At 35.6% G+C, this 24,713-nt stretch overlaps 1 protein-coding gene across 4 annotated transcripts in view; it reads left to right on the top strand.

The window, feature by feature from the left end:
- Nucleotides 1-24,713, top strand: part of TTLL7 (tubulin tyrosine ligase like 7) — a 147,893-nt gene that overhangs the window by 89,561 nt on the left and 33,619 nt on the right. For all 4 annotated transcript variants that reach the window (XM_049771243.1, XM_049771241.1, XM_049771242.1 and 1 more), the window contains 5 exons: nucleotides 4,517-4,603; nucleotides 13,733-13,919; nucleotides 18,432-18,634; nucleotides 20,140-20,274; nucleotides 22,356-22,436. In XM_049771243.1, coding sequence (XP_049627200.1) covers nucleotides 4,517-4,603; nucleotides 13,733-13,919; nucleotides 18,432-18,634; nucleotides 20,140-20,274; nucleotides 22,356-22,436 — 693 coding nt within the window. The remainder of the gene's footprint in view (nucleotides 1-4,516; nucleotides 4,604-13,732; nucleotides 13,920-18,431; nucleotides 18,635-20,139; nucleotides 20,275-22,355; nucleotides 22,437-24,713) is intronic.

The following is a 24,713-nucleotide window of genomic DNA, read 5'->3' as shown; positions in this document are numbered from 1 at the left end:
CATTGGAATCTGATGTGAAATAAGATGAATTCTATGGAGAAAAAAATTACATGAAATCACACATATAAGGTCTGAAAAAAGCAAATTTGCATGAAACTGAGTAAAATGATGGCTTCCAGAATTTGATGAATAAGGGAATAAAAGATATTAAGTTAGAGGGAGAAGGAGAGAGATAGACATAGAATGATGTGTTGGACATAAAAAAAATGGAGTATGGTAATAATATTCAAAGACAATAGAGATGAGGACTGGAGGAGCAGTCCATGGTAGGAAGCTTGCTACAAATAGTGGGACAGTTAAATTAGGGTAGAGAAGGGACCAGTATAACAACTGGAAATGATTGAAGGGGATGGGAGGGAGAAGGAAAAGAAGAGGAGAAAATAAACTGCCACAGAGGCAAGTAAGGGGAGAGCAGGGGGAGGACAGGAGGAAATTTGGGGACATTGCAAGAAATATGCACTACTGAAGGGTGTTGTACATTTTATGGCAAATTCAATAATGAGCAACTTTGTAACTGTAACTATCTCACAGTGATTCAGTTAAAAAATTATTAAAAATGTCAAGAATTGGGGCCGGGCGGTGGCGCTGGAGGTAAGGTGCCTGCCTTGCCTGCGCTAGCCTAGGACGGACCGCGGTTCGATCCCCCGGCGTCCCATATGGTCCCCCAAGAAGCCAGGAGCAACTTCTGAGCGCATAGCCAGGAGTAACCCCTGAGCATCACAGGGTGTGGCCCAAAAAAAAAACAAACAAAAAAAAATGTCAAGAATTGGGGTTGAGTGATAGCACAGCTGTGGCTGACCTGGGTTCCATCCCTGGCTTTCCATATAGTCTGCCGAACAAGCCAGGAGCGATTTCTGAGTGCAGAGTCAGGAGTAATATCAGGGCTGCCCTCCCCCACAATAAAACGTCAGAAAATTACTATCAAAAAAAAAACCCATGCATTTTCTGGTCACTGATTTGTAACTAATAATAAATAATTCCTGGAAATTTAATTTACAATATAGTGAGTGGAAAAATTATTATATTAGGGCCTTCAACTTGTTAAGAAGATGAATCTTAATTATATCTTAATCTTATCTATATCTATCTTATCTATACATTATTTATATTTTAGTCTTAATCTAACAAAAATATAATTCTTATACATAGTAGAGGAGCTGTCACTATAAGACTATAGTTCAGTGTAGACATATAGGTATTCAGGCATTTCATACTTTACATATGTACCTTAAATTTATGCAGTTATGTTATATTTAAATCAAGTAAAAAAAGAGAAATTAAACTGGCTTCAGGATGGATTATAGTTGTTTTTATTTTACTTTTTGTTTCAAATGCCACGAGGGGGAAATATCTTCAGGCCTCTTTATCTTATATTCTCCAGGTTTCATTGTGTTAATATGATTTATAATGCTGTTAATGATAGTTTCACGTATACATTGTTCCAGTGTTACGTCTACCACTCTAGTGCCTAATTCCTTCCACCAATGTTCCATGTTCTCCTAACACCACCACTAGATAGGCAAATTTAATTCTGTAAACCAAGATTCTAATTCTGTTGCTTGTAGCCACTTGTTGCTCCCTTACTGTGTATCTGTACAAGTGAGAGATCATTCTTTATCTTCCCTCTCCTTCTAACTGATTTCATCAGCATTAGTCCTGTAGTTCTATCAACATAGTGGTACATTTCGCAATTTCATATTTTCATACAGTTGAGTACTCTTACATTGTGTGTATATATATATATATATATATATCACAAATTCTTAATTTATTCACCTGTAGTTGGACATTTGTATTGTTTCCCTATCTTAGCTATTTTGCTAAGCACTGCAGTGAATTTTGGTGTACATATATCCTTTGAATGTTTTTGTATTTAGGGGATAGTTGTTAAGAAATGGTTTCACTGGTTTTTATGAGAGTTCTGCTCAGTTTTTTTTTTATTTTCTTTTTTTTTTCTGGTTTTTGGGCCACACCCGGTGTTGCTCAGGGGCTACTCCTAGCTGTCTGCTCAGAAATAGCTCCTGGCAGGCACGGGGGACCATATGGGACACCGGAATTCGAACCAACCACCTTTGGTCCTGGATCGGCTGCTTGCAAGGCAAACGCCGCTGTGCTATCTCTCCGCCCCCCCTCTTTTTTTTTATTTTCTGACATATCATATTGATTTACACAGTCTTTAAACTAGACAACATTTCCATAAGCAGTGATCTCTCACCATATTGCTCAAAACTTGCATGGAATTCTAAACTCGCCTAATAGGCAAGCAATTCTATTAAAAAAAGAAGGGTGGAATTATATTTTCTGACTTGAATTGTAAAGGAAAGCTATAATAATTACAACCGAGTGATATTTGAGCAAAAACAGACTCACAGACCAATGGAACAGAATTGAAAGTTCTGAAATAAACCTTAAGATTGGTGGCCAGTTAATTAATGACAAAGGTGCTAATTACATGAAATGAAGCAAGGTACATCTTTTCAATAAATGTCTTTGGAAAAGCAGTATACACATGGTTAACGTAGATTAAAAACCTGGAGATTTGACTAGAATCCATAATATATATTTAGGAAAACAGGTAAAATTATATAAAATAAACATCAGAAGTGTCACCAGGGCTTTGAAACCAGAAACAAAGAGAACAGAAGCAAATTATTGGGACACTTATTTATTTTCAGGATGGGTGGCTTCCCAAGAATTCTCATGGAATTTCATCTCATTGACTCTAGGCAATGATCAGTCAGATGGTTCAGTGCTAAGACTTGTTGATTGAGCTCGGTTTAGACTTGGTCTGCTGGATGCTACCAGACATACTGGAGAATGAACTTGTGTTCTTATCTATGCAAAGCTATCTCCCTGGCTTCCAGGTCTTTTTCTTTGTTGGTATTTAAGGAAATGTACTACTTTGAGAAGTATTTCTTTCTCTCTATGCCTTCCTTCATCCTCACACTAGAATATGCTGATTAAGATGAAAAAGCAATATATGCAAACTACTGGAGAGAGCCTTAAGATGAACAACATTTTCAGCTTGCCTCTGCATATCATACTGGGCTACATGTTCATTGAAAGTCCCACTGGATTTTCTGACTTTTATGGATCCTATCTTCATCCATATTCAGACTTGACAAGGGATATTAAAATGAAAAGTGGTCTGCTCATTTAAGAACTTTCTCTCAATATTTAGATTTGTGTATTGATTTTTATACAGGACAGGGTGGAAGACTACTTGTTGTACTTCCTTTCTTGTTGTTGGGCCACACCTGGCTCTCTGTGCTCAGGGTCTAGGCCTCACACTGCTTGGAAGATCATATATGGTATCGGAAGAATGTCCAAAGCCACATGCTAGACAAGCAACTTCATATTATTACTTTCTCCATAGTGCCATTAAATTATTGTCTTTTATTTGGGTTTTGGGGCCACACTAAATGGTGTTCAGGAATACCTCCTCACTTTTATCAGGGATCTTACCTGGTATAGGGGATCAAACCAAAGTTGGCATATGTTGTGCAAGTAAGTACCTTAACCCCTAGTCTATCTCTTTGACCTTTATTTAGTTTAGTAACTAAGTTTATTTTATTTGAATGAGGAGTTCACTTATTTTGCAAATTTTCATTGTATGATACTTCAAATTTCACTAAAATATTTGTACTGAAAACTGAACTTTAACACCATTGACTTATAAAAAAATACTTTATAAGTTAAATGAATAAATAACTCAATGTAGCAGTTTGTACTCTTTCAGTATATATATGAATATATGTATTCATAGAAAATTGTTATGCAAAGAAGCCATCTTAGTGTATGACTTCATAACTTTCCCTTTTAACTTCAGATTAACTCTAAAAGAGAATAAAAATACTCATTCAATAGAATGGATATAACATAAAATTTTAAAGATTTTTTTTTGTAATACACTTTAATTTTAATTTACTTATATTATATTGAAATTTCTCAACAAATTATAAGTTTTCTTTCTGAAGTTATAATATTTTGCACCAATCAGTATATGATGATTATTCATTGGCCTGGAACATTAAATAGATTTTTTTTGAAAATTTTTGTATGTTTCTAGTTTTGAGTCACACCTTACAGTTCTCAGGGCTTACTCCTGGTTCTGTAATCAGGGATTATTCCTGTCAGGCCTTATGTGCCACTGGAGATCAAATCCAGGTTGGCTGCATGCAGTGCAAGCATTGTATTGGGATATTTCTCTAACTCCAACTTTTAGATATGGCAAAGCATCCAATAGACATTGTATCAAGATTTAGTTGTGTAAGGAACATAAGCATATGTGTGTTCATGATCATTCGCAGTGAATTTTATCTATGTATTATTCCTATTTCCATAATTACTGAGTTTTTTATTTTATAATCATTCCTTATTTCATATTTTATCTCATATTTTATTTTATATTTTATCCAGTTCCAGGAGTACATGTTATATACTATCTTTTAAGGATTATTGACTGACAATTCTAGAATCTATTAGTGATCATAATTGTTATTAAATATTTTTCAAGGAAGAAGATATTTTGGATCTTTTGGAGCAATGTGAAATTGATGATGAAAAGTTGATGGGAAGAACTCCCAAGCCTCGAGGACCAAAGGTATATTTCGCTATCTTCTTGAATATCAAAGTTAATGCTAGGCACTGCATTTTAATTTTTTATTATTTTATAATAAATTACATTAAATGCAATATACTACACACTTCTGGTCCTCCCAAAGATTGGTCAGGGTCACAAAGGCCACTCCCCCCTCTACTTAGCTAAGCAGATTAGATGGTTGACTGCTAAACCTGAGGATGCAGTGCTACATGGGCCCTCTGGTGTTGTGGAATCTGCTGAATCACTCTGGAGATGCTCAGGTGCTTATAAACTATGCTTAAGGGGGTCTGTCAGACTATATCAGGCTATACATGTTGGTGCTCAATGCCACACAAAGCTCAAATGTAAAATTCAGTGACTGCTGAGCCCTGTATTTTGTGATTTTATTTCTTTTGATAAGAATAACAGATAGCCATTTTTAATTTTTTAAATTTATTTTGGTTTTGGGACCCTGCCTGGCAGCACGGAGGGGTTACTCCTGGATCTGTCTCAGAAATCGCTTCTGGCAGGATCAGAGGACTATATGGGACACTAGGGATCAAATCTGGGTCCATACCAGGTCAACTGTATGCAAGGCAAATGTCCTACTACTTGTGTTATCACTCCGGTTCTAACAGATGTCCCTCCCTTTTTTTTATTTTAAGAAATTGTATGGACTAATATCCAGTGAGGAAAAAAGGCAAGGAGATGATATTTATAGATTCAGTCAAAAAATTATTGTCAGTATTTCACATTTTAAAATTATTTTTCTAATTTTAGTGAAAATTCTATGAATCCATCCCCTTATTTTACTCACAGTATTGTTTTCTTGCCTCAATCAGAAACATGTGTTTAGGGGCTGAAGTGGTGGCACAAGCAGTAAGGCGTCTGCCTTGCCTGCACTTGCCTAGGACAGACCTCGGTTTGATCCCCCAGTGTCCCATATTATCCCCCAAGCCAGGAACGATTTCTGAGTGCATAACCAGGAGTAACCCCCGAGCATCACCCAAAAACCAAAATGAAAAAACAAACAAACAAAAAAAGTGTTTATTGCATTATAGATAAGGCAAATGGCAACTCTCAAGATCTTTATGGTGAACTACATTGTTTGCAGACCAAGCAACAGAGAAATTAGGATCATTAAGATAGGTTTGTTTAATAATAAAGAGAAAGCTGTCATGTCAACAAAATATTGACAGGTGCTTTATTTTCATCGGCATTACAACATTCATATGGCATTTTGTTATGTGTCAAACTAGAAGAGAAAGTCAACATTGTAAAAATCTTGAAAAATGTTTTCATTTTCTTTTACTTACTCCTTATACATCAAGTAACAAAACTACATCCTTACATGAGCCATGATAAAGTATACTTTCATGCTTTTTTCACGTCTTTGGAATGCCTGTATATTAAACAAAACATTCATTTCTTGTTTGATTGAAGACCTTTCAAAATAAACCGAACCACTGCTACCTTTGTGAACTCTTCCTCCCCTAATTAAATATACATTTTCTATTTCTCTTTTTTGTATCACTGATACATTGATAACATCTTCATAGAGTATCTTTAGTGAAACTTTTTTGCATGTTTGCTTTACCATGGGGTTCTAAATTCTTAATGGTATGAAATACCATTTCATCTTTATATAACTCTAGACCGTAGTACACCCTCTGGTACTCAGATTTGTATTCTCTACTCTGTACTCTGGTACATCTCAGTACTGAACAATGAGTAAGTCAGAGAGAAACTCAAAATATTTCTGGAAATAAATGAGAATGAGAACATGAACTATCAGAATGTGTGGGACACAGCCAAAGAGGTATTAAGAGGAAAATTTATAGCTTGCAAAGATTTCTTCAGGAAGGAAGAAGGGATCCACAGAAATAACTTGACTACACAGCTTAAGAAACTGGAAAAATATAAATAAATGCTATAAATGATATAATAATATAAATAAATAAAATGAGATGAAAGCAATCAATAGAAAAGAAATAATAAAATCTAGAGCAGAAATTAATGAAGTGGAACCCCCCCAAGTCTAAAAGATCAATGAGAGCAAGAGTTAGATCTCTTAAAAATAAGTATTTGTAAACCATTGAAAAACTTACAGAGAGAACCCACATTTACTGAATTAGAGATGAAAGGTGATATTACAACAGACACTACAGAATTTCAAAGAATAATCTATTTCTTTGAGAATTTTTATGCCACAAAGCAAGAGAACCTAGAAGAAGTGAATACTTTTTTTGATATTATAAGGACATATTTATTAAGACTCAGCACTAGGACAACCAAGTCATTTATGAATGAAGGTTCCTTTGGTTCTGGTTTCCTAACAGCACTTTTATTTATCAAAATATTTTTGCTTAAAATTGTTTTAGTTCATTTAAAGAACTATGATTGAAAGTTGAAGTTTAAGTATGTAGTGTTTCATCTCCAATCCAATAATCAATATCAACTCCTATCACCAGTGCTCTCATACTCCATCATCCCCCACTCCCTGCCTGCACCTCTGACAGTTTGGTGGTTGCAAATTAGATTTTATATTTTAGTGTTTTTGAGTCTCCAACACTTTTCTTAGATAGGCCTTTCTCGTTGATGTGAAGTGATTCCTCATTATTGTTTTGATTAACATTTGCCTTGCATGCATCCAGGACCAATGGTGGTTCGAATCCCGGCATCCCATGTGGTCCCCCAAGCCTGCCAGAAGCAATTTCTGAGCTTAGAGCCAGGAGTAACTCCTGAGTGCTGCCAGGAATGACCCAAAACCAAAAATAAATAAATTAAAAAGAAATAAAAAATAAAATGTTTATTTTTGTTTTACTGTTATTTTTTTCCCCAGTGTAAAGCTTTAACTTTTTTATTTTTTGTGGTTTTGTTTCCCTTGTCTTTGTAGTTGAATCATTAAAGACCATTACAACCCATAACATTGAATATTTGCCTTTTTAGGATATTTTTAACATCCTTTTTTTTCTATTTTGAGCTATTTTGTGTTTTTCAGAGATAGTGCTCAAATTTTATTATGTATTTTTTTTTTACTATACCCGTGGGGGGGTACTCAGGGGTTACTCCTTGGTTCTACACTCAGAAATCACAACTGGTGGGCTAGGGGGACCTTATGGATTTCAGGGGATTGAATCTGGGTCAGTCACATGCAAGTTACATTGCCCTCCCTGCTGTACTATAACTCCAGCCCCTTCTTTGCATTTTTTTGAAAATTGGCTTAACCTTCTCAAGAGACACACCTTCCTCTTTTTATGATCTTTTTATGATCTTGACTTTCTTATTATCATTTAACTTTCTAAATGTCTAGAGTTTATTTATGGTCTGTTAGTTCTATTTAGTTGAAATGAATGCCTGATTTTATTTTTTTTTTCAGCACACACTTTTATTTAGATTAACAAAGAAATCAGAGAAAGGTTTGAGCATGTTTCTTAGTACTTTATCAACAACTTTCCTCATATGTGAGACTTTTCTGAGTAAAATATTTCTTTTTTTTCTTTATTTAAACACCATGATTACAAATATGATTGTAGTTGTATGATTACAGTCATGTAAAGAATACCCCCCTTCTCCAATGCAAGATTCCCACCACCAATTTCCCAGATCTCTCTCCTCCCCACCCCACCCACACCTGTAATCGAGACAGGCTTTCTACTTCCTCATTCATTCACATTATTATGATAGTTCTCAGTGTAGTTATTTCTCTAATTACACGCATCACTCTATGTGGTGAGCTTTATGTCATGAGCTGCCTTCTTAGCCCACGTCTCTCTTGTTTTCTGAGATACTGCTAAAAATGTCATTCATTTTTTCTTAAAACCATAGATGAGTGAAACTATTCTGCGTCTTTCTCTTTCCCTCTGACTTATTTCACTCAGCATAATAGATCCCATGTACATCCATGTATAGGAAAATTTCATGACTTCATCTCTCCTGACGGCTGCATAGTATTCTATTGTGTATATGTATCATAGTTTCTTTAGCCACTCATCTGTTGAAGGGCACCTTAGTTGTTTCCAGAGTCTGGCTATTGTAAATAGCGCTGCAATGCATATAGGTGTGAGGAAGGGATTTTTGTATTGTATTTCTGTGTTCCTCGGGTATATTCCTAGGAGTGGTATAGCTGGATCATATAGGAGCTCAATTTCCAGTTTGTGGAGGAATCTCCATATCGCTTTCCATAAAGGTTGGACTAGATGGCATTCCCACCAGCAGTGGATAAGAGTTCCTTTCTCTCCACATCCCCACCAGCACTGCTTGTTTTCCTTCTTTGTGATGTGTAGTCAATCTCAGTGGCGTGAGGTCGGGTACACATAGTTGTTTTGATTTGCTCTCCCTGACGATTAGTGTTGTGGAGCATCTTTTCATGTGCCCTTTTGGCCATTTGCATTTCTTCTTTTACAAAGTGTCTGTTCATTTTTTGATGGGGTTAGATGTTTTTTTTTCTTGTATAATTCTGTCAATACCTTGTATATTTTGGATATTAGTCCTTTATCTGATGGGTTTTGGGTGAATAATTTCTCCCACTCAGTGGATGGCTTTTGTATTCTGGGCACTATCTCCTTTGAGGTGCAGAAGCTTCTCAGTTTAATATAGTCCCACCTGTTTATCTCTGCTTCCAATTGTTTGGAGAATGCTGTTTCCTCCTTAAAGAAGCCTTTAGTCTCAATGTCATGGAGTGTTTTACTTACATGTTGTTTTATATATCTTATAGTTTCATATCTGATATCAAGGTCTTTAATCCATTTGGATTTTACCTTCATACATGGTATTAGCTGGGGGTCTGAGTTCGCTTTTTTCAAGTGGCTAAACAGTTGTGCCAACATCACTTGTTGAAGAGGCTTTCCTTGCTCCAATTTGGATTTCTTGCTCCTTAATAAAAATCTAGGTGGTTATATGTCTGGGGAACATTCTCTGAGTATTCCAGCCTATTCCACTGATCTGAGAGTCTGTCTTTATTCCAATACCATGCTGTTTTGATAACTATTGTTTTGTAATACATCTTAAAATTGGGGAAAGTAATGCCTCCCATATTCCTTTTCCCAAGGAGTGCTTTAGCTATTCAAGGGTATTTATTGTTCCAAATGAATTGTAGAAGTGTTTGATCCACTTCTTTGAAGAATGTCATGGGTATATTTAGAGGAATCATGTTAAATCTGTACAATACGTTTGGAAGTATTGCCATTATATATATATATATGTATATATATATGTATATTATTTTTCACAGCATTATTTATGGTACATAGTGACAAAAAATGAGGGGCACTCCCACCCCAGTGTTGTCCTCCCTCCACCCCCGTTTCCAGCATGCATCTCATAATCTCATATCTCCCTCCCTTTCCCCCCAGAATACTAGTGCAAGTGGTCTCCACTTTATAGCTTGTTGTAGATTGTCTATTCTGTTGTCATTTGCGATAAAAAGGATAAGAATAAAAAGAAAAAAAAAAGAAAAAAAGAAGAAAAAAGGAAGAGAAAAAAATTGGCCACAACTACCAAAAAAAGAAAGAGAAAAAGAAGAAAAAAAATGCACTCGGCTAATGAGAAAAGAAAAAAAAAATCACCAAATAATAACCACAGGAATGAAAAGGGAAGAGAAAAGTGGAGGAAAGAAGGAAAATAAAGCCAAAAACTAACAAATCAAAACAAAACAAGAAAAAGAAGGGGTACTGCAGTGGTAGGGTTTGGTGTTCCCTCCACTTTTTTTTTTTTTGTATAGGCACAGTAAGCATTGGGGGAGAATGGGAATTCCTGTGGCCTAGGAGATTCAGGGCTTCTCCATCTTGAAGCATACCATCATGGAATCAACCCCTGGCTCCATAGGTGTTCATTACCTCATCCCAAGGGCTTTGTATGTGGTGCCAGGAAACTTTACTCTCAGTTGTGGGTGAGACAATGAGGCCACTGTATTCAGCAGTCTTGGCATTTGTACAGGTCCTAGGACTGGGTCTAGGTTAGAGTCTTTATGGTTCTAAAGGTTCTGTTCCACCATTGTTGTGTACAGTCTTCTGTATCAGATGCTCTCTGTTTTCATTCAGTCCCCAAGCCAAAGTATGGGATATTATGGATCTAAAGGTTCTGCTCAGTCTCTGTTGTCCAAGTTGGGCCTCTGCAATAAGAAATCCTTTTTTTTTTTTTTTTAATTTAATAAGAGTTCTGGTCTACAGTCTAGAAAAGGGTTTTCCTTATCGGTCCCAAGGATAGTTCTGCCCAGTCACAGTTGTCAAAGTCAGTTTTCTGTACATGGTGCTCTTATTTTTCACTATTCAAAAGACAGTACATCTTCTGGTTTCCATCCAGTGTTAGGTGAGGTGATAAGACAACTTGGTCTTGGGTCAAGTTATCATTTCCTCGTTGTCATATCATCAGTGGTACAAGTTAGTGCCAGAGCTGTGCTATAATTCTCCCAATGGAGTTGGTTCCTGGAGTTGTTGCCCAGAGCTGTATCAGTTCTACATCTGGGATCTGGAGTTTGGAGTTGAACTGACACTGTCCAATCTCCTGGTGACTGGGTTGTATCCACATGACACATGTCCAGGATGGGAGGCACCTAGTGTTATAAAAAGTGTGAGGTCTTATCCCTAGAAGATAAGATCTTATTCTGTGTCTATGGTTTACCCTTATTTACTGTGCCCATACAAAAACGTATGACTTCATATTGGATTGCTGGTGCTATTCTGGGTAAGGATGACTGGTTATACTCACAGTTTCTGTGGTCCGTTTTTGATCTGCCATTTTATCCCAGGCAAGGCTTTAGTACCAAGCAGCACCAAAAATGGTAAGGATAGCAAAAATATGTATACATTAAAATAGAACAGATAAATAAACCTGTGTTTAAAAAGAAAAAAAAGAAAGAAAACAAAGGTATTTGAAGACAACAGGTGATAGTTGAGTTTGAGACATGTTTTGCGGCATTACGGAACCCTGTATTGTCCTTGAAGTAGGGGTTTTGCTGAAGCTGATTCTGGTATCATGCATCAGTCCATAGTTTGATGGGGGCAAGAGGGGCCACCAAGCATGGGTCAGCGGGTGTGTTGGTTGTAGTTCTTTGTCTAGGCATGAGATGGGGACTAAGAGGGTGTCTTTCAATGAGGAGCTGGATGGTGGTGTGTTGGGGCAGAAGGTCAGTCTTGGTGACTGACTCAATTAGAAACTGAGGATAAAGAGGGTTAAATAAGGGGAAGATAAAGATTTAGGGTTGGGAGGTGAGGGGGGTAGGAGAGACACAGGGGTGAGGGGAGAGGCAATACATAATAGAGACTACATACAATATATAGATGGACTGTTTATGGTTTAGTTTTGGAGTCAATATGAAAAGTCACGCCCACAAAAAGACTAGAGAATAAAGGTCTATTTGAGTGTTTTATCCAAATCTTGGGCATCCTGATTCCATTCCTAGGAACAGTCTAGGATAAGGAACGTTTTTGGATAATGCTTAAAAAGTATATTTGCGCCCGCGCGGTTTTGAAAATTAGTATTAGTAATAAATAGTACAGCGGGTCCAGTATGTGTAGGGGAGGGGTTTCCCTCCTCCGCCCGCCCCCCAGGGCCCGAGTTGCCAGGGCCGGCCATGAAGACCAGTCTGGCGTGGGGGTGGGGGGGGAGTCTCAGTCTCCTGGACCAAGTCAGATTGACTCCAAAGTATTTGACCAGCACACACTGTTGATTACTATAACTTCAAAGTATAGTTTGACGTCAGGAACAAGATGCCTCTTCTCTTCTTTAGGATTGTTCTAGCTATTGTAGTGAGTTATGATGAGTGGTTCTCTATCAATTTTACTAGTATTTTCTCTCTGTTCTGAAAAAATACCACAGGGATTTTGATAAGTGTTGAAAGAAATCTGTAATGTTTTGGAGAGAATGATCATTTTAATAATATTAAGTTTTTCAATCAGGAACATACAATATTTTTCCTTTTCTTTGTGTATTTATTATAGATAGTGACTTAAATCTCTTTAATCTCTTTTGTTATGTGACCTGTTTTTTTTTTTTATTATATCTCATTTTAGCTCAGAGGCTATTTTCAGATGAAGCTATCTTTTGCCTTTCTTGATATATCCTATTTATAGAGGTTTCTCTGACCCTGTTCTTTTCTTTTTGGTTCCTCCTTTCACTCCTTTCTCATCTCACAAGAACACACATATACAGTTGTTTCTTTTTTTTAGTAATTTTGAGCATGAATGAGATATGTCAAAAGGGCATCTCTTGATTCTTGTTGACTAATGAAAGGTATACATGGCTTTGATTTTTGTAATATTTTTTCTTTAATTCCTTTATTGGTGAATATTTTCCCTGAATATTTATTTTTATCTTTTTGTTGAAGGAACATTAGTTTGCAAGAGTGTTGGTAAATATTTTTATTTTTTAAAAGCAGAGCTTATTCCATACCATATCTATACCCAAGGTGCCCTATATGTAGGGTAAATTTTTTTCTTTTCTATTGTTTTATTTTATTTTATTTTATTTTGTTTGCCTTTATATTTTGTCCAGACCTCTGGGCTTACACCTGGCTCTGTATTCAGGCATCACTCCTACTGGTGCTCTCGTACCATATAGGGTGCTAGAAATTGAATTTAGGAATTATCTAAGAACAGGATCTTCTATCACTCTAAGCTCCTGGTGAATATTCTTGTGAGGTTTTTGTTTGTTTTTAATTTTTAAATAATTTAATTTATTTCACTCATGTAGAAATAATATTTTGCTCATCAGAATAGAACTAAATTAATTTCAGAAAGACAGTTTTATAGGAAAAGTATCATTAGTGAATGCTATTGTAGACTAGTACTAGTCTTTATCAACAGTTCTTTGGAGATTAGACATCATTAATAAGCTATCAGTATAATGAGGAATTGAAAATAGTGGCAAATGCATCAGTCATCATTAAAATAGTTCATCTGGCCCGGAGAGATAGCACAGCAGTGTTTGCCTTGCAAGCAGCCGATCCAGGACCTAAGGTGGTTGGTTCGAATCCCGGTGTCCCATATGGTCCCCCGTGCCTGCCAGGAGCTATTTCTGAGCAGACAGCCAGGAGTAAGCCCTGAGCACCGCCGGGTGTGGCCCAAAAAACAAAAAACAAACAATAAAAAATAAAAAAAATAAAAATAAAATAAAATAAAATAAAATAATTCATCTTCTCCTATGTTTTAGCCTTTGTGTTCAATGCCGGAGAGTTCTGAGATATTCAAGAAACAGAAGTATTACAGCAGTGACAGTAGTTGTAGTAGTAGCTGCAGCTCCTCAGACACAGATGAAAAAGAAGAGTGCCAAAATCAGAAAAAAGAAAATCAACCTTCATATAAGCAGCCTGACCACTACAAATATATCCAGCATTCTGGTAAGTCCCTTCCTTCTGAACTAACTCTTTTATGAAGAATAAACTGAATATACTTTCTAAATAAGATGCTATTGGGTCAAATGAACCTTGTTTATGTGTGAGGAGACATGCATTGGATCTCACCTCCTCCTCTAGGCACATGCTTCAGTCACTTATTGGATGTGCAGTAGAAAAAAACTACTGCATGTTGAATATCTATAGACCTTTCTTTCAAAGCCATAACTGTGGTTAAGTCATAGATTTTGGGTGGATATTATAAAATGTGGTATTTATTGACTGCTGATTGTAATCTTTCTTTTTTTTAATGGCAATCTTTTTGAAGCCAGTTTATTCCATCTAGGTTTTCCCTGATTCTTTGTGCTCTCAACCTTCCCAAGCCCAGGTTGTTTAATATTATTCTTATCTGTTTTTTATTGCATGGCTTGACTGAGTCCATGAACTACTGAATTATAAAACAGTTGATGCTTTTTTTCCCTCTTCTTTTAATAATGGGTAAGGACTGAAGTCAGTGTTTGGGGGGGATTTAGGAGATCAATAACCAACTTCTTTTTTCTTTCCTCTTCTCTCTCTTTTCCCCTCCCCCTCCCCCTCCCCCTCCCCCTCTCTCTTTCTCTCTTTCTCTTTCTCTCTCTTTCTCTCTTTCTCTCTTTCTCTCTCTCTTTCTTTCTTTCTTTCTTTCTTTCTTTCTTTCTTTCTTTCTTTCTTTCTTTCTTTCTTTCTTTCTTTCTTTCTTTTCTTTTCTTCTTTCTTTCTTTCTTTCTTTCTTCTTTCTTTCTTTCTTTCTTTCTTTCTTTTCTTTCTTTCTTTCTTTCTTTTTTCTTTCTTTCTTTTCTTTCTTCTTTCTTTCTTTCTTTCTTTCTTCTTTCTTTCTTCTTCTTTCTTTCTTTCTTTCCCTTCCTTCCTTCCTTCCTTCCTTCCTTCCTTCCTTCCTTCCTTCCTTCCTTCCTTCCTTCCTTCCTTCCTTCCTCCTTCCCTCCCTCCCTCCTTCCTCCCTCCCTCCCTCCCTCCTTCCTTCCTTCCCTCCTTCCCTCCTTCCTTCCTTCCTTCCTTCCTTCCTTCCTTCCTTCCTTCCTTCCTTCCTTCCTTCCTTCCTTCCTTCCTTCCTTCCTTCCTTCCTTCCTTCCTTCTTCTTTTTCTTTCTTTCTCTCTTTCTTCATTCTTTCTCTCTTTCTTCTTTCTTTCTTTCTTCTTCCTTCTTTTCTTTTCTTTCTAACCTTATCTTGTCTTTTATTTTCTTAGTAATTTTACATATTCATTCTTGTGTATGTGGTTCTGTTTCAATCCCCACATTCCGGTGCACTCATAATTATTTCTCTAGCCCCTAGGTGACTACCCATTCCTGAAGCTGCTTACAGTTCAGCTTTTTCTTTCTGTTACATCTCTATTTGCCTTATTCTTTCTTGTTCCAGGCTTCACTAAAGAACTGGTTCATTAAACAATTGTGAGCTTTTGTTGGTCTCCAATCAATGCTTATTTAATTAATTGGTCTTCCTTATTCCATATTTTTGATTACTGGCTTTGATATTTAGGGCAAATGCATGAGGAATACAGATCCAATGGATAATTATTTTAATGGACTTTTATTTTCAAATTATTTTATGGAATACCCTACTAATATTTATGATTTTGAGAGTTAATGTTATTGAAAGGAAAATTATGCATTATGTTCTATTTAATTTGTTTATTTAACCATTCAATTTATAGAAAACCTGCTCCAGAGTTTGCAAGCTACTTTTATTAATCACTTCCCTTTCCCCTTAAAGATGCCTTAAATACATTCAGTGTTTCTCTGTAAGTATGGTCCTGTTTCTTTTATACAAGCTCTCTCTGTTTTTCCAGTTTGACAGTTTTTTTAGTCACTCCCCTTTCTCATAGGTGGGTACACTGGTTTTCAACCTTCTTTTTCCCTACCTTGATGAATTTTCAAATTATACTCATCTAGGCTATAGCTGGTGGTGCTCCGGGGCCATCAGAGGTATACCCAGCATTGGGGGTGGGAGGTATAAGATACTAGGAAGCTAGGAGGCTTTTGCAAGACATACTTTAGCCTTGAGCTTTCTCCCTGGCCCTTGTGTCAATGTTTCTACACCTGCCTATGGTACCTGTTCACAGCCTGGCGTTTGAATACTCTGGGCTAGTTGTGCATCTCTAACAGCATGAACTGGCAAGGAGAAAGGTAAGGATAGAAACATTGCCAATGTTATAGAATTTTGAGTGTTCTTTGTTCTAAGACCAATAGGTTCATAGATTGATATATAGAAATATACTAAAATAAATTTTTAATTTTTGTTTTCAAATCAAAATCTTCATTTAAAAGTAGTGTGATTCAATTTAATATAGTTTTTTATATTAATCAAATTTTAGTCTTAGAAACTGCAGCAATTGTCAGGAATCACAATTTTACTTTTTTTTTATTCTTGCCATAAGGAATACCATAGTCTCAAATCCCACTGAGCTGTGTCTCCAAAATGATACTGATGCCTGAGGATGAAATTAGCATCTGTGCTCACTCTGGCATCATGATTGGATTATCAGGTCCAGTCCTTCAACTTCAAAGAGAGCAGGACCAAGTGTTTATAGTATTACCAGTTTGAGATTTTCTTAGTAGAAAATGGATTTAGCTACATGTTCTCTACAGTTGAAGCAGTGTCATTTAAAAAAAATGGACTCTCAAATACAGGATAGTTAGAATAATGATTAGAACAATTGGAAGTTTTCTTAAAAATAAAAAGCATTTTTGTAGCTTAAATAAGTATATATTAGATTATATTATATATAAGTATATATATATTTTAAAATTTATAGACCATGTCAATTACCGTATTGCCGCCGGGCATATAAGATGACTCTTCAACCCATGAAAAGCTTCCTAAAAGTCGGGAGTCATATTATATGCTGGAATATATGCTGAAACTTGTTCCAGCTTCAGGGACGAGTGATCCACACCCTTCTTACTTTTAAGAAGTAAGTTACTTTTAAGACTTTTAGGAAGTTTTTCATAGGTTGAAGGGTCATCAGATATGCCGGCAAATACGGTATAAGTCTTTCACAGTTGTATTTCAGGCAGATAGTGACAGTGAATTAGGGACCTTTCCCACCACCAGTGTTGACCTCCCTCCACCATAGTTCCCCACAAGCATCCCATACCTTTACCATTAGCCCCCTGGACTGATAGTGTAACCAGTTCATTTTGTGTATAGCTTGTTATAGGTTGGGCCTCTTGATTCATTGTTGTTGACTTTGACTTAGGTACTTAGATCTGACTTATTTTTTGCTCAATGCTCCTGAGACCACTTGTGAATAAGAATATATTTTATATATTATCAGCTGAAATAGGTATTGTTAGGCCAATTATCTATTTAAATATCTTTTACAAATACATACTAATATAAAGTTTATGTCCGTTGCTTTTTAGAAGGTTTAATTTTTTTTCACTTAGAAAAATATTTAGATATTACCAAAATTTTTGTTAAATTATTTTATAAAGATTTATATATTTCCCAAGGAGAGTAAAATATAAAGCAGAAGGTATATAGACTATTTGGAATAAACATATAAATATTGATAATAGCAAGTACTACAGTTTCCCTATAACAGGAATTAAAATTTACCTGAACCATGCATGGATCTTTTCAGAATATTCTCCATATGTTCTGGGGAAGATATTATCCTATTATTTTCCCCCATTGCTGCTTCTGATAACATACTTTACATGGACTATTTTTTCCTTCATTTAAATATTTGATTCTGGGAATTTAAATATCTTTTGAATAAGATAATGGTCTAATACTGCTCTTCTAGTAACCAGTGGTTTATTCAATCTCTATAGATATAACTTTTTTCTTCTGTTTTATTTTTTTCTTATTGACTCACAGTTCTATAACTTACTCATGAAGCTGGGAAATCTTCAAATTCCTTTCCATCTTTCCCATGAATTTGCTATAAAGTATTTTATTCCTAACATATACATAAGATTCTGTCAAATGACTGGGGTCTAATTCGAAGATTATGATTGGATTGACAGTTCTTTTGATACAGGGAGGGCATGGACATATGCTAAGTCAGGAATCACAACTGAGGTTGCCCACTTTCTTCTTATGTGGTCTTCAGTAAATACTCAGAAATTCTAGGAAACAGAGATTCCTATGCCCAATGGTTTATATGAGAATTAAAAAAAATTTAGCACCTAGTATAACATCTATCTTAGGGAAGATGCTTCACACATACTAGTTTTTTTTTCTTCTGGCTCATCTTTTTTTCTGGGTTTTTGTGGCTTGAGCATAGAACATGAAATAACTACATAAATATTCTGATATTTATTCTTCATACGTGACAGAGTTTCCAATTCTTCAATCGAAGAATTAAACTTATGTCCTTATGGTACTGTCTATGTGTCTACTTTTATTGCAACCCTCCTACTCTATGGTCTAATTGTTATTTTATATAGACCCAGCACAGTGAGTAACTTCAACACAATTACTTTGCTGTGCTTTCTCTCTCTGTCATCAATAGGCCCCATGAAGCGTTCAGTTAGCTGCCCTCGTTCCATCTCTGCTCAGTTCCCTTGCAACACTGAACACCGGCCTTTATCTGCTGCTCAAGTGATGCCAGCATCCCAGCCAATTTCAGGGTCTCGGTCACATTCTTTAAATCGTTCAAACTCTGCTGGAAGACATTTGTTTCAGAATAATAATGCCCCCTCCAGCTCTCACATGGTAAGTTATCAATTATTTTTACTTTTAGTTACTGGAATCACTGTTCTCAAGATTTGTTTGACAAAGGGCTAAACTTAAACAAATTAAGTATCAGATCCTTTATATATATATATATGTATATCCGTTCTATTCAACTCATTGTCTCTTGGTATTTAGGTTATATTCTAAATCAATAGAATGAAATAATAATAATCTATATTAATATGGACTATTAAAAGGGATATTCTGCTGTATCATATAACTCAAGGATAGACACCGAGTACATCCTATTCCATTTGCTAATGGAGTAGAATAAATGTGCTTAGAATTTTCACAATAGGTGTATGATTTTGCAGTGTATTATGGTATATATTTCTTTTTCTTTTCCAGAGGAGGGCTTTTTAGGCTACACCTAGTGGCACTCAGGAGTTACTCCTGACTGTGCTCAGAAATCTCTCCTGGCAGGCTTGGGGAAGTATATGGGATGCCAGGAATCAAACCCAGGTCTGTCCTACTAGGCAAACGCCCTACTACTGTATTATATCTCTAGGCCCTATGCTATATATTTCTAAATTTTAGAAACTTTATATGAAAAAATTAATTGGACTATTGATGGATAAGTTAGAGTAACCATTAAAATATTAGAATACTGACATACTGTGTTTTATTACATTAATCTATAGTATTCTCTTTCTAACATGAATTTCAGAGATTGAATTTTTTTTCAATATTAGGTCACTCTAGAAATACTTTGGGGGTTATCTTGACTTTATTTTTGTGATAGCTTCCAGCTTAGATCCATGATGTAGTAGGGATTTAGCATCATCTTCTACCTGCAAAGCATGAGCACTAGCCTTTATGCCCCTCTCCTAACCCCATAGATTGAATATTAAGGAGTAAGCAAATTTATTTTGTAATAAATATTACTCGTTGATGCTCAATTAGACAGCATCAAGTGTTTTCACAGATACCACAATTTATTTATTTCTTCTGGGTGATGTCTTAAGTAAAAAGTCTTAAAATTCTAAGTGAATGAATTTCACTTGGAAATGAATGATTTTTAAAAGATAATGATTTTTAAAATATAATCAAGAGCTACTAAAAATATCAGAAGTCTTTTTAAAACAATACAGAGAGGGGCCCGGAGATATAGCATAGCAGTGTTTGCCTTGCAAGCAGCCGATCCAGGACCAAAGGTGGTTGGTTCGAATCCAGTGTCCCATATGGTCCCCCGTGCCTGCCAGGAGCTATTTCTGAGCAGACAGCCAGGAGTAACCGCTGAGCACCGCCCAAAAACCAAAAAAAAAAAAATACAGAGAGGTAAATTTTAATATAGTGAGATAAAAAAGAGTTGTGCAAATGTAAGACACTTGAGAATTTTTTAAACCTATATTAGTGTAATTTTTTAAATTATAATTTTTATTTTCAATTAAAATGCATCATTTTTACTTAGAAATATCTTTCAGATTATAGTGACACAATGAAATAAGACCCCCTCCAAATGTCTGTATTCTTTCAAATTTAAGAGTGAGTCTTTGCGGCAACCAAGAACAAAAGAACAAGAAGATTATCTTATGAATCAGACCTTGTTTATTCTTAAGGACATGAAGATCCGATTTCCAGGGAAATCCGAGTCAGAATCGGAACATTTGATAGAAAATGTGAGTACTTGACATATATGAAATTCCCATGAGCCCCATACATTTTAATCTTTTTTCTTAAACTACTAAAATGTATTTTGTCTAACATAATTTACAATTATGTGAAATTGAAATTTTTTCAGCCACCACAAGCTTAAAAATAGGGCCTATTTTAATGATTATGTAGGAGAAATGAGTTTATGTTGATTGTTAGCAATGCAAAGTATCTTTTTGTGTATCATTTTATATAATGATACCACTTCTTTAGAATAGTTATATATTATTGTTCTTAATTAAAAAATTATGAAATACTTAAGAAAACTCTAAATTTAAATAAGATAAAAAAATTGGACCCTGGAAATTAAATGTCAGTGTCATTTTATTATGTTTCCTTGAATAGTTTGGGTCAAATACCGAAATGGCTTACACAGCATATTTTTTGTCACAAACACCTTGGTAGAACATTTTAAAATGGCAGAGCTCTAAAATTAAAGTCAATGACTTACTCCTATTTAGTTTTCTATTATTTTTGGTCACAGACAATGTCTTCACATAACATTCCAATTCTTACTCAGTTTATTATTCCTGGATGCCTCTCAGAAAGTTGTTTCCTGTATTTTTTTTTCCAGAGGAGAAGGCACCACCTTGTGGCCAACTGTAGTATAAAAGCCACTATGGTGTTCTTGGCTGCTGTATTTTCTTTTATACATTATTTTAGACATGACTAAATCAAGTCATATTTAAAAAATAAAATAAAATAAAATATAACAATAATAAAAATATCTTATTAGCTAAAAAGTAACTATACTTTATTTCACAGTATGCTTATAAAAACTAAACACGATGCATTGTGTGTGATAATTTTGAAAATGATCTCTGTATCATGTTTGCTCTTTATTGCTTAATGGGAAAGTAAAAATGAGCATTGGCTAAAAAAATGAGCATTGGCTGTTAAACATGCTTTATGAATTTTTATTTACTCATGTAATCTTATTTAATTAAGTTATGTTCTAGTAAAAGACGATGCTTTGTACCAGATATTTTATACAAATTTATTAGACATCAGTTCTACTAAGTGAATCAGAGAAAAATTAGATAATCAGAAACTAAAACTAATAGTTTATTTATGTCATTATTCTCTAAAAATCATATTATATTTACCATAATTTACCATAATATACTTATTACGATCAGTTATAATATATGTAAAACATTTTAATACTTCATATAATACATACGCATTTGTACAAGATACCCTAAAGAACAAAATAATCTTGATTCTATATAGATTGACTTTTAATGCAGTATGTAGTATTCTGTTATTTTGCCTGGAAAATACAACTCTTGGGATTAATAAAGAAAATTGTTTTTTCATTTTTTCCAAAATCTTATGTACCTAAAGACATTCGACAGCATTGAATATCTCAATATCAGTAGATATTGTGTACTTGATTAACATTCAAAAACTTTCAATTTAGGTGCTCAGGGCTTACTTCTGGTTTTGTGCTCCAGGATCACTCCTGGTGGGGATCTGAGCACCAGCACAATGTGTGGTGCAAGGGATGGAACCTGTGGCCACCATATGCAAAGCAAGCACCATACCTGCCATACTATCTCTTCCTAAGCACATGTCTTATAATAAAAGTAGGCATTTGTTTTAGGGTGAGGAAGGGAGCTGAGTCAGGGTCTGAAGCAGTGCTCAGGAGACCCAGAGGCTTTGCTGTATTATTTTTTTCATTCAGGGATTTAATGTGAGAGTCTGAGGATTCAATGCTGCTTGCACTCTTTAGTGTCAGTGATTACTAGACCATCCTGAAAGTGGTCCACAAAGTCAACTCTTGCTGGTGGTACTCAGGGACCACTCAGGAAACTTGGAGAACCATGCTGGGAAAAAAAGCCAGAGTTGACCTCATTCAAACAATACACCTTAATTCATGTACTATCCCCTGGTCCTAAGAGTATGGTTTTTCTAAATTGCAAGGAAATTAGTGTTCTTACTTCACATTTGAATGAGTAAAATTGGTCTCAATGCTTTTATTTACATTTTGCTACTTTTAAAGAAAATTTTAACTTTGAATTTTTATTTTTCTACCTTCAAATAGATCGTGGATAACTGGAAGTTTCATAAATCAAAAGTGGCTTCGTATTGGCTCATCAAATTGGACTCTGGAAAACAACGAAAAGTGAGTAATGATCCCAGCAAACTTTATGTCTAAATTTGCATTACTAAGCCACATTCATATGGACCTATTTTTTCAGTATATGTTTGTTGTTTGCCTATTCTTGTAGGTTGCTACTGTTCTAGGTTAATTTAAAAAAGACACACTGAGACTAGGAGAGGGATTCAAGTGCTAGATATTCTATACCTTTTATGCAGACATCCTAATTCAATCTTTGGTACTGCCTAGTCCTATGAACTGCACTTGGTATGCCCTGACTGCACCCAGAACTGCAAGTCCCAAGCAGGACTAAATAGCCCTGTATTGCCTACCCAGCATTGAGCCATCAGGCCTGCACAGCTGGAATAAATATTGCTGGAAATATCTGCTGAGTCCACTGAGCAATGCTTGAGGCACACTCCCAAGACAAAAATAAAAAACTGATGATCTCACAAAGCTTATATTCACATTAATAGTAAGTAAATATACAACAGAATATGAGGTATCCCTCATATGGATATGGCTCAAGTGGTAGTGTACATGCACTGTATATGCAGGTTCTTGGGTTTGATCTTCAGCATCTCATGGTCCTCTGCATACCTCCAGGGATAGTTCTTCTATACCCTTAATACTGATGATTCTGAGATTGGTGAGTACTGACCCTTTGTTGCTATTATATATGAAGAATAACAAATCAGTATATTTTTTAATAGGGGTGGGTGCTTGAAAGATAATATAGCAGGTAGGTGACATGACTCATATCCCCAAGATGGGTTTGAAACCAGCACCGTATATGGTTCCCTGAGCTGAAGCAGGAATGATCCCTGAGCTCAGAATGTGTGTGCAGCCAGATGTGGCTAAAAATAGTGAGAAAAAGAGAGAGAAAGAAAATATAATGGGTGAAGAGCCCTAAGTTAAATTAAAATAGCATTATGCATGTATAAGCATAGAGTGCATCAGAGAGGGAAAAATACATAGAAAGGCCTAAGGATAGAAGTGATATGTCTCTAAGACATAGGAAAAAATGTAAGACTTTTCCAAAGTCTTACTTTCTTATATAAAGATTGTTGGTTTGTGTTGGCCAGGTTAAATGATGTGGTAAAAGTGAGTCTGGGCAGTTAGACAAGGATCATATCAAAGTGTAATAGGTCAAGGAAAGACTGGGTGTGGGATTTATTCAAAGAGATGGGATGCCATTGTCAAATTGTGAGCAGAAGAATTATGTAATCTATTCTAACTGTAAACGGATCATGAGAGATCTTTATGGAGAACAGAATTGGCAGGGAAAGACCAGCAAAATAGAAATAAGAAATGATAGATTTTTAGAGTGAGGTAAGACTAAATGGTTGTTGAGGGGGATGACTCAGTGGGTAGAAACTGAAGAAAGAGCAGAAGTCTTCCTGCATGGTAACTATTATGTATAATTTGATTTGCTTTTGGAGTTGTAAGATTGCTACGTTGATTAGAGGGCCAATTGAAGATTGTAATCATTGCATATTTGAGTTTTTGAGCTCAGGAATAAGGATTTTCAAGGACATATAAAATTTTAAGAGTCTGCACAGTACTTATAGCTATTGGAGTAGAGCATGACTAGAGAAGAGCTGTGGGGTTGAGCCCAGAACACTGCTATGTGCAGAAATTAGAGAGAAGGGAAAGTTAATCCAAAAGAATTAAGGAACAGCTGGGGAGGTATGCAAGTATCATGAGAACCAGTTGTCCCTGAAACCATATATTTTAATGAATAAGGTATTAATTAAGTTAATGTTATTGATAGGCATGACTAGTTAACTATTAATAACTCCCTGTTATTTTTGGCAATGTGGAGAACAATGGTGTCCCTGTCATAGCAAATTCATGAATGTCAGTTCATATATGTCAGTGAGTGGACTTGGTTCGTGAGGTGAAACAGAGAAAAGAATACAGCCAGTATAGGCACTGGGTCAAGGAATTTGCTGTGTAGGGCATAGGGAAATAATATAGCTTAAGTAGGAAGTGGGTTAATACCAGAACTTTTTAAAGGACGAAGAGATTTATAATTATGTGTTCTTAGAATGATCTAAAAGAAAAGAGGTACAGGAAAGTGATAGTCTCTGAGTAAGTAGTTTTGGAAAGGGCATTTATTGCAATAGAAGAAAAAGTGGAATGTACAGTAGTGTCCTTGAAATCTGAGAATTTTCTTTTGAGGGGAGTGAGGCCATTGATGATTAGATATGGGAGTACAGTGTTTGTAATATCTATCACAGGGAGTTCAGGGGGAAATGGCCAGAAGCCCCAGGGATTTATTAAATGCATCACATTATT

Source organism: Suncus etruscus, chromosome 4 (assembly GCF_024139225.1).
Source record: "Suncus etruscus isolate mSunEtr1 chromosome 4, mSunEtr1.pri.cur, whole genome shotgun sequence".
Classification (NCBI taxonomy): Eukaryota; Metazoa; Chordata; class Mammalia; order Eulipotyphla; family Soricidae; genus Suncus; species Suncus etruscus.
The sequence above is the reverse complement of the archived record's forward strand: the minus strand, read 5'-3'. Positions and strand labels throughout refer to the sequence as shown.